This window comes from Phocoena sinus, chromosome 21 (genome assembly GCF_008692025.1).
Source record: "Phocoena sinus isolate mPhoSin1 chromosome 21, mPhoSin1.pri, whole genome shotgun sequence".
NCBI lineage: Eukaryota > Metazoa > Chordata > Mammalia > Artiodactyla > Phocoenidae > Phocoena > Phocoena sinus.
The window spans coordinates 10,619,664-10,632,800 of NC_045783.1; the positions used below are offsets into that span (position 1 = coordinate 10,619,664).

Below are 13,137 nucleotides of genomic sequence, written 5' to 3' on the forward strand. Positions count from 1 at the left end.
ATATGCACATGGGTTGTGAGAATAAAATACCGTGAGGGTCCTAAAATGCAGAATCCCAAAGCATGGGTGCTGGGCTCCGTGGAGAGCGGACACAGCCCTGACCTATATCCACTGTGCTTGCCCAGAGGGACTGACATTTACCCTGGGCTCCAGGGACACAGTAACATTATAATCAGTCATTAAGAATCAAAATACATTCTTGAGTCAGATTTGCTATTGCAAGAGTAGCTTCGTGTGTTTTAGGAAGATTTCCAACAGCCAGGATTGTCACAAAAGTCATTTCGGCTGAGCCACATCCATCATCGTAACCCACTCCCTGACTGTTCAGACTAATACAAGCTTCCTTTCCCCCATTTATTTCACCCCAGGAAACTGAGGAGTAGGAACTTTATGGGATAAGATCACACCAAGGTATAACTGATTAAAATAAAATTATAAAGCTCTGGTCTTCTCACTCCCTGTGCCAAAACCTTAAGCATAGTAGAACCCTTTCTGAAATAATCCAACACATAAAAATCCAATTTCTTAATGTACACATTCTGAAGTGATTCTTTTACAAAAGAAGTCTTCACTTGACAATAAAATAAATTTTCAGGGCAAAATTCCCATAAGGCATCTAAAAGATGATTCAAATTTTTTAAAAAATAAAGGTTAATCTTTTCAGCTATACAATATTTTTACTAAACAGATTCCTTAGTCATAGTGCAACTTTCAGACTGAAACACATTGAGCCAAATCTCATTTTCCTTCCGGTTTTGAGCGTTTTAGCGATACAGAGAAAACTTTCTAGAAATAAGTAGGAGGAGAAGGTGAGGGGGAAAAAATAGAGCAGATACGAAATGAAGCATACATGAGATGCTCAAGTACTCTGCTCTGAAAAGATCCAAGTCAGTTGACCACCTGTTTCTCTGTGATCTGGAAATAATTTTAAGACCGATGTTCTTAGTAACCCACCCCATTCCTGTGACATATTCCCCATGAGCTGTGTCTGTAGAAATGTGAAGCATGAGGGTCTACAGAACCCGCTCCCTTCAGCTCTGTGTCCACACGGACGCGTGGCTGGAATCCTGGCCTCTCTTTGGAAGATTCCCCACTCAAGTCTCAAGCCTCACAGCTGTTCCTTAGTAGCCGAAGAGGCTGGTGGTGGAAATTCGAAAACTCCAACTCAGCCCTTTAGGTCTTGAGGCCTCCGAATGTGACCAGCATGCTTTCTGGAGAAAGGGAGTGAGTCTGGGGGCAGAGGACAGAGGCCTGAGGCCAATCCAGCTGCAACGTGTGGACAGTGGCCGTGGGTCCTCTGGACCGCAGGGTTCTCTTCTGTACGAGGATGCAGAAAATCCATCCCCAGTCGTTTCCTTGTCGGGATGAATCAAGATGATGACGGTGGAGAATAAGAATCGACTGAAAACGGTCGTGCGTGGCTTTCACTGCAGCAAGTGTTCCCTTCCCAGTTTGCACACGTCCCCTTTCAGCTATGCCCCCCGCCTCATCCTCTGACCGCAGAGCCCCTGCCCAGGCCCCAGGGCAGCGCGCGGCCCCCGGGGCTGGCCCAGCGGCAGGCAGAGAGGGCAGGGCGTTACCTGTGCTTCCTTTCCTGCTCGTCCTCTTCCAGCGCGGAGCTCACCCTCCTGGCACACAACCTGCAGGTGGTCCCCCCCGGTGCCGTCTGGCTGGACTCTCTCTGCGAGGACGACTCCTGAGTGACAGATTTCTGGGAAGACGTCTGGGTGGAAGCGCGCCTTGGCGAACATGGGAAAAATCACATGTGATGGAGAAGTGTAAAAATGCATCGTCACAGACAACATCACTCCCTTTCCACGCCCCCAAACTATCCTCGAAATGCAGGTCACCCACACCTGCACATGCGGACACACACACACACCCCTAAGTGTGGCCTCCAGCCCGACTTCACAGGCCCATCCCCCACAGGGACGTGCCCCCAGACTCAGCTGCACGACACCCCTGCCCCTCCCTCAGGTCAGCCAGTGCCTTCCAGGCCCTGAGGCTGCTGGGAGGGGCACAGAATGTTTGGCTTTGTTTGTTACCAGGATGGCAGCTAAGCACAAAGGACCACAAGCGGTTCTAAATACAGGGGCTGGGGACGGGGACCTGAGGCCGGAGCCCGTGCCCGGCGTCCACCTCCTAAATTAACACCGGAGAAACGTGGGCGGCCAGAGCATGTGCCGCTGGCCCCTGCAGACGCAGAACCTCAGAAACTCACAGATGAGCCTGCGGCTTGACACCAGCCTCTCAGGCAGTGAACAAAAAGTCTACCTTCGGCAACATTATTATTAACGTAGCAAAATTATCATTGAGATGGGCTTCCATCCCATCTTCACTCGGCCCCCATTAACTTCTGTCCCACCGACATGCTTTCCCATGGGTTTCCTTCTCATCGCCCTCGCTGTTTGGTGACCTTTTAGATTCTAGCTCTGGAAGGCACGTGAAGAAGAGTGAAGTCAAGGAGCAATTACTGAAGGTCCACGACTCATGAGCTAAACCAGGGGCTAAGAGCCAGTCTAGCAGGACCTGCCGGGATCTACTAGGATCTGCCAGGACCTGCCACGATGCCATGCAGTGCCCCACATAAAGTTTGCTGTGCAGCCGGGTCAGCCACGTTCCCGGTCTGGCTCTGGACACGGGCATCGGGGAGCACGGCCCTCCCTACCTCCCCGGCTAAACCAGTTCACCTCCAGTCTTCAGGGGACTGGATAAAGCTTCTTGCCTTGAAATTCAGACAAAGCTTGTCATCAAGGCTCGGCCTGCCCCCATCAGTGAATTACAACTTACTTTTTCGCTGTGTACTCATCCACAAGGTACCTTGTTTGAATATTACGGTATGACTGGTCCAAGTGTTTGTGTCTCTTTTGGTAGAAGGGCACAGCAACAAGCGACATCTTTGTGGACACCTAGGAAAAAGAGTAACAAACAGAGCAGAGGTCCTGGAATTTCTCAAGTAATCAGGCTCCTGCAATTCACACTAACCTTTTAGGTTGTTCCAAAGAGGAAAATCAACTCCAATTAGCAAAACCCTTGTGGGGGAAGAGAATGTAAGAAAGAGTCTATAAGAGGAAATAATCCTGGACGCCTATTAAGTTCCCTGGGACCTGACTTCATTTCTTGTTTGCTTCCATAAAAATTAGAAGATTGAGCCGCACGTTTCATTTAATTGTAAACCCACCCAATGTCTATAAACTGCCTAGTTTGTTCAAGGCAACCGTGAAAAGCAATGTGAGCGATAAGGATAAAAATAATTAAAGCACAGGTCACAGAAGTAAACAAACAGAATACAAGAGAGGAGGAGATAAGAGCAAAGGAGACACAAAACGTGCTGGGAAGTAACGGGGTGGGGGGGGCGCACGTGGCCCAGGGCCACGGCAGTCAGAGGCCCTGAAGCAGGTGACATTTGAGAAGAGCCCAATGGACTGGGGAGGTGATGGGCGGAGGTGGGGTGGGCAGACGGCATCCCAGGGGCAAAGTGGGAAGCAGGAAAACCCTGGGGCTCAGGATCTCGGGAAAAGCAGACAGGAAACGTCGCCCCGGAAAGCACGCAGCCACATGGAGGTTTCGGCATCCACGCAGGAGGTGAAGACTCTCCTGCTCTGAAGGGGGGTTTGAGAACAGAAAGGTCTCCAGGAAGCCTTCCAGACCCAGTCCCCTAAAATCCCATCTCACTGGCTACTTGTCGGCTTGCTTGGTTGGGAGGGGCAGGCCTGGGGGCTGAGCCCAGCTCCAAAGTCTGGGGGATGCGGGGAAGTGAGCGCTCTTTGGCTAAATTCTCCCCAAACAAGAAGTCTTCGAGACCCACGCTGCAGCAAGGATGTGGGGATTTGAAGCAGTGCAGGTATTAGACGGCCGTTTGCTGCACGTGTTCACCCAAATAAGTAAAATGCCAACTTACCGGGCTGTTTGACTCTCTCTAAAAAGGGACGCAGACAGTGTCCCTAAATCCCTGTGATTTTTTTTTTTTTTGCGGTACGTGAGCCTCTCACTGTTGTGGCCTCTCCCGTTGTGGAGCACAGGCTCTGGACGCGCAGGCTCAGCGGCCATGGCTCACGGGCCCAGCCGCTCCGCGGCATGGGGGATCTTCCCGGACCGGGGCACAAACCCGTGTCCCCTGCATCAGCAGGCGGACTCTCAACCACTGCGCCATCAGGGGAGCCCGCCCTGTGATTATTAACCTCCCAAATAAAGGGGCACAAGAACTCCTCCAAACCCGAGCTCCATTTTTGTCCTCTGTGTTGAAATTGGAATAATCTGCCCCGATTTAAAGAAGGATCCTTAGGAGGCCTCACAGCACAGCCCCAGGGGACACGGGGGTGGAAACGGGCAGAAAATGCCAGGTCCTGTCCTGAGACGGGCCCTCACCCTCATTCCTCATTGCAGCGCACATCTTAAGCAAATGTTAGAAAACCTTACAAGCATAGAATTTGCTCGAAGTCTATGTCTCAGGATCCGTTCCCTTTAGACTGTGATTTCCTAGAGTCACAGAATTATAGAGCTTGGAAAGATCCTTGGGGATTATCCAAACCCCTATTCTATGGGGGAGGACGAGTGGGGCAGGGGACCCGACAGCCAGAGTGGAGAAGTGATTTCCCTAAAAACATACAAAAAGTGCCTGCCCATCCAGAGGCCACCAGACTTCTCTTTTGGGGTCTTCTATACTTTTCCACACTAACTCATCTCAAAATTCCCTCCTGAAACCAACTACCACGTCTCCATTGAGGGTCCAGCGTGTGTCTTGCATACATTTGACTATAAATATATAATAGAATGCTATACCTAAAAGAACCCAATAAAAACATACCCCCTCCATTCCACCCCCGGTTTGAAAGAGGTGCCGTAACGTTGAGGTCAAGAGCACAGGTTTTGACACCTGACAGGCCTAGGATTGACTTCCGACTCCAGCACTACCGTGAAGTGACCTTGGGCTGACCTATCATTTCTCTATCTTGGACGTTCTACTGAATCTGCACGGTGCTGGCGCCGTGCTTGGTAGGGAGGAACAAACGACTGGGAGCCGCCCCTAGCACACTATTGTTTGCTGTTGTTAAGCTGAATTCTGCAGGTGTCTGAAAACATGCACTTATCACTTTAACACTCGCACAATATCCTCGACTGCATCTCTGGGATTTTCCAATGAGTTACTCAGGGTGAATCTTCAAGGGAAGCTTCCGCCCATAAGGTACGCACTCCGTTGCTGGGGACAGGTCACTGGATTGATGTGTTGGGGCACACGGGTCACCACTTGGAGCCAGTTTCATCTAGATGCCTTCTCCCATCACCCCTACACTCATGGAGGAAAAGTCAGCTACAGTAGAAAAACCCAGAACAGCCCCTGCACCTGCTGCTGCACCAGTGGTCCTGTCCCGTCACAATATTTACTTACATCTGTGTGGAGTCACCCTTCAGATCCGGGTGTGTTTCTTGGCAGAGGGAAGAATCCAAAAATGGCCTAGGTGACCGGAGAGGATAAGCTATCTCGACATGTTTAGAGTGTGGCAGCTAGCACCCTCAGAGCTCCCCCTTGGTGGGACCCTGCTCCTGCCCGGAGCCAGCGCCCTGCGGGCTCCGAGTGCAGTCAGCACCCGGCGCGTCCTGGGCTGACGTGACGCCAGTGTGGCCGCTGAGTCCTCACGCCTCCTGCCGGGAGCAGGCGCTTTGTGGCGATCAGGGACAGGGCCGGAGTCGAGTGCACGTGGTTCCCGCGCTCTCGCTCTGACCGTGGACTTGCTGGAGGTACGACCCCCAGGACACCATGGGACCGCGGCGGCACCCAAGGCTCAGCCCACGTGATTCTCTGCTAGCTGAGTGGACGTGACGCTGACCCACCCGCACTTGGCGCACCTGCACTGCCCCGCGCCGGCCAAGCCTGGACCGGGGGGCCATTGCATTTCAAGGACACAGACATCTTAGGGACGCCTGCTCCGGGGAAGGCAGCAAACTCCCACCTTCTGTGCATGGGGCCCCCTGCCCGCACTCACTGACTGTATGAGCCTTAAGCCCAGCCCAGGTGCACAGGAAGGGCCACCACATAGCCCAAGCCCACGCCAGGCCACCCATTTGGGCTCTGCTCAGTGGACCTCAAATTCCAGAACCTGGGGACTTCCCTGGTGGCACAGTGGTTAAAAGTCCGCCTGCCAATGCAGGGGACACGGGTTTGAGCACTGGTCCGGGAAGATCCCACATGCCGCGGAGCAACTAAGCCCGTGAGCCACAACTACTGAGGCTGGGTGCCACAACTACTGAAGCCTGTGCGCCTGGAGTCCGTGCTCCACAACAAGAGAAGCCACCGCAACGAGAAGCCCGTGCACTGCAACAAAGAGTAGCCCCCGCTCACTGCAACTAGAGAAAGCCTGCGTGCAGCAAGGAAGACCCAATGCAACCAAAAATAAACAAATAAAAATTTTTTTAAAATTCCAGAATGTGCCCGGGTGTCCCTGTCTCCACTGGGGACCTGCAGACAGGGGGGAGGACGCCTCGTGGAAGCGAGTTCCCTGCAGGCTCAGCATGGGCTCCGACCCCCCCTCAGCCTGGGGCCGTGAGGGGCGTGGCCAGCTGTGCTAGGGGGACCCCACTGAGAGGAGGGTGTGGTGGGCGGTGTACACAGAGCTCTCTCCACTTTCTCCTCTTTAGGGAAACGACCCCCAGCTGACGCCTCAAAACACAGCGAAGACAGCGGCCCCCAGCACAGTTCTGGGGGGTGAGTCCGCATGGAGGGGGCATCGGGGGCGGGATTCCAGCACTGACCCTGCCGCCCACCCAGCTCTCGGGTCTCAGTTTGTTTTGCTGAGAACAGAGGGGCCAGAGGAGGAGGCAGGAACATTCCTTCAAGCGCCAGCAGCGCCCGGATCTGTGGCCAAGTTTAAAACCACCGGAGGCAACACCGCTCCGCCCACTGACCGCCCTCAAATACCACAGAAGCAGAGTCGACCTTGATGAAACACACAGGTTCTGGTGTTTTCAGCAATCATGAGTGAATTTACACAACTTGAGATGCGTCACCTTATTCTGTCCTGGTTCGAATCTCGACCTTTCCTATGAGGAAACCGCTTCAGGTGATGAAACTAACCCTCAGGTCACTGGTTCCCGGTGACGAAGCCAAATTTCCAACCCTGCATCTGACTCGGCACCGGGCTGCTTCCCACCCATCATCGCTCCTGACACGTTTGGGAATCATGACACTGAAATGAAACGCGAGCCTGTCCTCTAGCACTGGGGGCCGTGCGTCCGTGACAGGCTCCATCCTGATCCCTTCCTGCGAGGACTATTTGGAACCGATCTCTCATGTCACCAAGAAGAGTTTTAATCTGTGAAAACGTTTCAATGAAAACACATTTACTTCCATTTAATAAAAGAAATTGTTGTTTGTGCAGCTAAAGTTGTTGAAGTCCATGAACACACCAAGTTAAAGCTCTTCTGGAGAAACAGAAAGGGCACAGTTGGTCCACAGCCCCAAGGAACTATGCCCTCAGTTCCCAAGACGGGTTCCATTCACATCGGGGACTACTTTCCCCACGGTTTTTCCAAACTACTCGGCTCCAAAAGTAAATATAACTGAGCACAGCATAACTCTCAAAATCCTCACCATCCGACGTGGCCTGACGTCTAATGTCTGTCAGCCAGCTTCTCAAGTGTCCCCCAAAGAGCCTCTCAGCCCCAGGACTGAATGTCTTAGCAGGTCGCTCAGCTACCTCTCTCCCTGAAACTCCAGGGTTCTTCCAGGGAGCCTGATCCATCCGGGCCCAACGCTTAAGCAGGATCAAATTAGATGGAGAGACAAGATAATGTGCTGCTTCCTGGACAGACGCTTTCCAGCAACCCAGCGAATTACCGCATTTTTCATAAATTGCGAGAATTAAAAACAAATCAACGGTTACACAAATATTTCATCCCATAAACTTTACCCACAGGTTCTCCTTGTTTTCATGAAGCACAGGCACATGGGTGAAGGTCCCTAATTCAGAGTTAGCGTCATGCAAATTCGCTGCACATAGAACCCAGACTTAGTCCAGTAAATAGCTACTCTAAATGATCTTTGCTGCGTGTGCTCTTCGACGCCTGTCTTACTTCTACTCAGTGAGGAAGGACCTGAGACCAGGAGGTGGAGAGAGCTAAGCATTTCCAAGCACTGAGACCCCACGTTCCTGCCTCGCTGCCTCTCCCGGGCCTTTTGGGTGCAGGCATCCAACTCCACTGCCTTTTTCTGGGGCAGCGTTTCAAGAGCATGACCGGAGGAAGCGCAGGCTCTCTTAGGGGAACCGAGCCTGAAAATCCTGCAGGATCATAACGCATGAAAAAGCACAAAGGAGAAAAGCATTATTGTGAGGTGAGAACTTAGTGACAAGAAGTACTGTTTTTGTCCCCTCCCCTAGATGCTACAGTCCAGGTCTGAGCTGAATAGCCCTGCTTTCTTTCTGTTTCTCCTAAGAAAATATCCAATTTTATTTCACACCATTTCAAACCTGCCCTCTCCTGACAGAGGCTCTCATTTCTGTGACTCGTGAAAATTGCAGACATCCATCAACCAACTCAGGGACCCAAAGGAGATGCTGCAAAAACCAGGGCTAAAGTGCGAGGGCTGGGAAGGGGCTCAGAACCTCCTAACAACACAGAAAGTATTCAGATCCAGTCAGAGAAACACAGACCTTGGCTCTAATTACTGGCTGACTTTCTGCATGGAGCGGAGTTCGTTGGTTCCCATGGCTTCACCCTGACACCCTCCGCTTAGGAAATCTGAGTGCAGCCAGCTTCTGCACGCTATCCTTCCTTCCTCCAAAGCCTCACGTCAGAAAAGGAAAGAAGCGGAGGAAACTCACCCAGAGAGAAAGGAAGGTGGCGAAGAGGAGAGAGCGTCTGCCTCACGGGCTCACCGGGCTGCAGGCTCCAGCTGAGGGAAGCAAAGCACGTCTCCCTCCAAATGTCCAGCCTCCCTCCCATTTATGGCTGAGGAGATGCTATTTATAGACCCTTGGGAAGCCTGGCCCCTCGCTGGTACCTGCATCATAAATCATCAGCCTGCTCTTAGGAGGGAAAAAGTTTCATTCGAGGCGGAAAAATCGAAAAGTGAAAAGCATCCTTCCCGACTCACAAAGTGCATGTGACCGAGCAAAAGGGGGCAGGGCCCTGACATCCCCCGCCTGCTCTCCCCAGACTCCGCTGCACCCCGAACATAAATTTGCAGACTTATCTTTAATGCTTTGGGGCTAAAGTTTCCCTGGTACCTAAACGGACACTCGCAGATGAGTCTCTAACACAGACTTGATTGCAATAAGCATTCCACCGTTTTGACACCAACCCCCAAGAGTGCTGTTAGCCGTGGATGGAGGGAAGGTGGCCTCTGGAGGGGTGTGTGTGTGTGTTTGGTTGGGTTTTTTAAAATTTATTTCAGAGATGACTCAAGCTCTGACTTGGTTTCATCCTGGGGTTAATTTAGCCAGAACTTCTACCTAACAGAGGACCCATGCCTAGTCGGCAAGTTACGTCTTATTTATAGTTATTTCCACCGGCGTGTGTGGCATCTAACCCGCCCAGATGACTGCAGGGTGCAGCATGTGTCCAAGTATAAATAACACACGACTGGCATGATTGATCAGGGCTGTCACAGGGAGCCTATCGCCGAGAGGCGGGCCGAGTCGGAATGCCCCGCCTCAGAGGCCAGAGCTGACTGCAGCCGTGTCCCAGGCTCGGCTGCAGTGGGGCTGTTTCCTCGCTGGCACAATGTGTGTGAGAACAACCGGCTTCTGCAAAAATTAGTGAGAATAATATATAGGAAGTGCCTGGGAGTCCAAAAAACTCCCTGTTCCCACATCTGGTTTATCAGGAACGTAGCCAAGGACCAGCAGCACAGGTCAATGGATGAGCGAGATAAATACCACAAAGGCACACAAGACAGGGAAGCAACCCCAGTGCCCATCGACAGACGGATGGATAGAGAGGACGTGGTACATACATACGATGGAATACTACTCAGCCATAAAAAAGAATGAAATCATGCCATTTGCAGCAACATGGATGCACCTAGAGATTATCGTACTAAGTCAGACAGAGACAAATACCATATGATATCGCTTATATGTGGAATCTAAAAAAATAGTACAAATGAATCCATATATAAAACAGAAACAGACTCAAAGACATAGAAAACAAACTTATGGTTACCAAAGGGGAAAGGGGGGGAGGGATAAATTAGGAGTTTGGGATTAACATATACACACTATTGTATATAAAATAGGTAACAAACAAGGACCTACTGTACAGCACAGGGAACTGTATTCAATATCTTGTAATAACCTATTGAGAAAGTGGAAAATAATCTGGAAAAGAAATATATATCGATATATATGCATAACTGAGTCACTCTGCTGTACACTTGAAACTAACACAATCTTGTAAATCAACTACACTTCATTAAGAACACAAGATATCACCAAGGCACAGAGTAAAAGCTGTTTACTTCACCATCTGAGCATCCTTGCGTCCTCTCCATCCAGCCATTCACTCTCCTCCCTAAACACTGCCATCTATGTTCTGAATGTGGGCTGAACCTGCAAGCAGACAGGAGCCGAAGAGACGAAACCCGGAGGATGTGGTCAGAGGTGCGAGTTACAGCCACCCTGCCCGGCTTCCCAACCACAGGGATCCCTTTTTTTTTTACTGAAGCCACTTGGCATTGGGTTTCCGTCACGTGCAACCTAAAGAATCCTGACTAATGCAAAGAAAAGCTTCAGTGATCTTACTTCTATAAATTTAGCTAAAATTTGCAATAAGATAGAGGGAAAAAATGATATCAAGGAGAAATGGCAGAGGACATAAAAAAGGAGACTGAAAGCTAAAACATGGCGTCAGAAACGTTCTGAATCATGGAAACCTCGGCGTCACATGGATTACGGGGCCAAGTTAAGTCCTAAGGATTTCATGAAATTATAGCACAGGGCCAAAATAGATACTCAATGCAGAAAAATCTGTTAGAATACTTGAAAAAAGTAAAATTATTCTAAGATATTTTGTTAACTTCCATATATTCTGTCTCAGAAAGCACCAAAAGAAATGGTCTAACGCAGTTTAGAAAACGTCTATCCAACTGGCCGGATATTCGTGACTATTTCACGTTGCAAAGATTGAAGGCCCGTCAAAAAGAAGCTTCCAGGCTTTGGCGAGAACACGAAGCAGAGCATCAATCACGGTGGAAACGGCGCTGCTGGCTGCCTGGAACGTGTGCTGGCCTTTATCTCCTCATGTCTACAGTGGGTCCCCCACTAACAGATGGCTGCCAGGAGGGGCGCCCGGAGAACTGGGCCCCCTTAGCCCCAAATACGCCAGCTCTTTCTCCCGACTGCTCATCTCTCTGTTGTTGAGGGTTTCACTTCTCACCAAAGAGAACTGATCCTAACATTCTTGCTGCAGTGGCCCATCCTGAGCCTCTAAGCTGGACACATGCACTGCCCAGCTCACCAGCCCTGCTCAGCCATCTTCCCAGCAGATGCCACCTGACAGGCCCCACAGGGGAAGGGGGCAATGCCCATCACAACTCCCCCATGAATTTCACTCCCTTCAGACTGCTGGCCTGCCTGCATGGGGGCTTAAGCCTGTCCCCCCAACCCTGCCCCTGCACCCTGTGCCCCTGGACCCTGCCCCCTGGACCCTGCCCCCCCGACCCTGCCCCTGGACCCTGCCACCACTGGACCCTGCCCCCCTGGACCCTGCCCCCTGGACCCTGCCCCCCGGACCCTGCCCCCCCTGGACCCTGCCCCCCAGACCCTGCCCCCCTGACCCTGCCCCTGGACCCTGCCCTCCCGACCCTGCCCCTGGACCCTGCCCCCCCGGACCCTGCCCCCACGACCCTGCCCCCCGGACCCTGCCCCCACGACCTTGCCCCCCCGGACCCTGCCCCATGACCCTGCCCCCCCTGGACCCTGCCCCTGGACCCTGCTCCCCCGGACCCTGCCCCCTGGACCCTGCCCCCCTGGACCCTGCCCCCCCTGGACCCTGCCCCCCCGACCCTGCCCCGGACCCTGCCCCCCCTGGACCCTGCCCCCCCGGACCCTGTGCCCCTGGAGCACAACCATCCTGTGAGGCAGCTGCTCCACTGAGGCAGGCACGTCCTAGAGGAGCTCAGTAAATGACTCACCCAAGAGAAACCACAGAGCAGGATTTTAAACACCAGCTTCCTTTCTGGCCTACTGTCCATGTTCTCAGCTGCTCCAAAGGGCAATCAGAATGTTCTCAGCCCTCTCAAACAATCCCACATTTCAGGCAATGAAGCAGCACCTCGAATGGTAAGCAAACCCTGCATATGAGAAACAAGAACCATAGACCCGGACAACTCCATTAGGCCATCAGCCCCATCACTGGCCCTCCCTTTCAAGCCCTGGAAATGTGAGTACCACAAAGGAGGTACACTTGGAGAAATGTGCTTTGTCCTTCTCTCTCTCTTCAGAATGTCTTTCTTCCTAGACATGTGTGTCTGTGTGTTCCATATTTGGATTATACGGGAGAATGGTTTAAACCTCAAGAAAAGCACATGTCTAGATGAGAACTTTCTGAAAATGTTCGTTGTACGAGTGTGACCTTGTTCAGGAGATGAAACCACCCCCTTTTTAAAATATCTGTGTTCAAGAAAAAAGACTACAAAATGGAGAATTTCATCAGAGAACTGGAGTTTATTTTTTTAATAACATAGATGTTTTTGGTAAGGTATCCTTTACTCTTTTTTTTTTAATTAATTTATTTCTTTTATTTATTTATTTTTGGCTGTGGTGGGTCTTCGTTGCTGCGCACGGGCTTTCTCTAGCTGTGGCGAGCGGGGGCTACTCTTCGTTGTGGTGCGTGGGCTTCTCATTGCAGTGGCTTCTCTTGCTGCGGAGCACGGGCTCTAGGCACACGGGTTTTTGTAGCTGTGGCTCGCGAGCTCTAGACGCAGGCTCAGTAGTTGTGGCACACGGGCTTCGTCGCTCTGCGGCATGTGGGAACTTCCCGGACCAGGGCTCAAACCCGTGTTCCCTGCATTGGCAGGCGGATTCTTAACCACTGCGCCACCAGGGAAGCCCTACTCTTCTTTTTTTTTTTTTTTTTTTAAACAGCGGTTTTTAGAGCAGTTTTAGGTTCACAGCAAAATGGAGTGGAAAGTATGGCGGT

General features: G+C 51.6%; 1 protein-coding gene across 2 annotated transcripts in view; it reads right to left on the reverse strand.

Moving 5' to 3' along the window:
* The window catches only part of MYOM2 (myomesin 2), an 84,580-nt gene extending 72,312 nt beyond the window's left edge, over positions 1-12,268 (reverse strand). For both annotated transcript variants that reach the window (XM_032618619.1, XM_032618617.1), the window contains exons 1-3: positions 12,131-12,268; positions 2,791-2,909; positions 1,581-1,739 (exon numbers count right to left, since the gene is read on the reverse strand). In XM_032618619.1, the coding sequence (XP_032474510.1) occupies positions 1,581-1,739; positions 2,791-2,909; positions 12,131-12,190 (338 nt within the window). In that variant the 5' untranslated portion in view covers positions 12,191-12,268. The remainder of the gene's footprint in view (positions 1-1,580; positions 1,740-2,790; positions 2,910-12,130) is intronic.
* Positions 12,269-13,137: the final 869 nt, after the last annotated feature.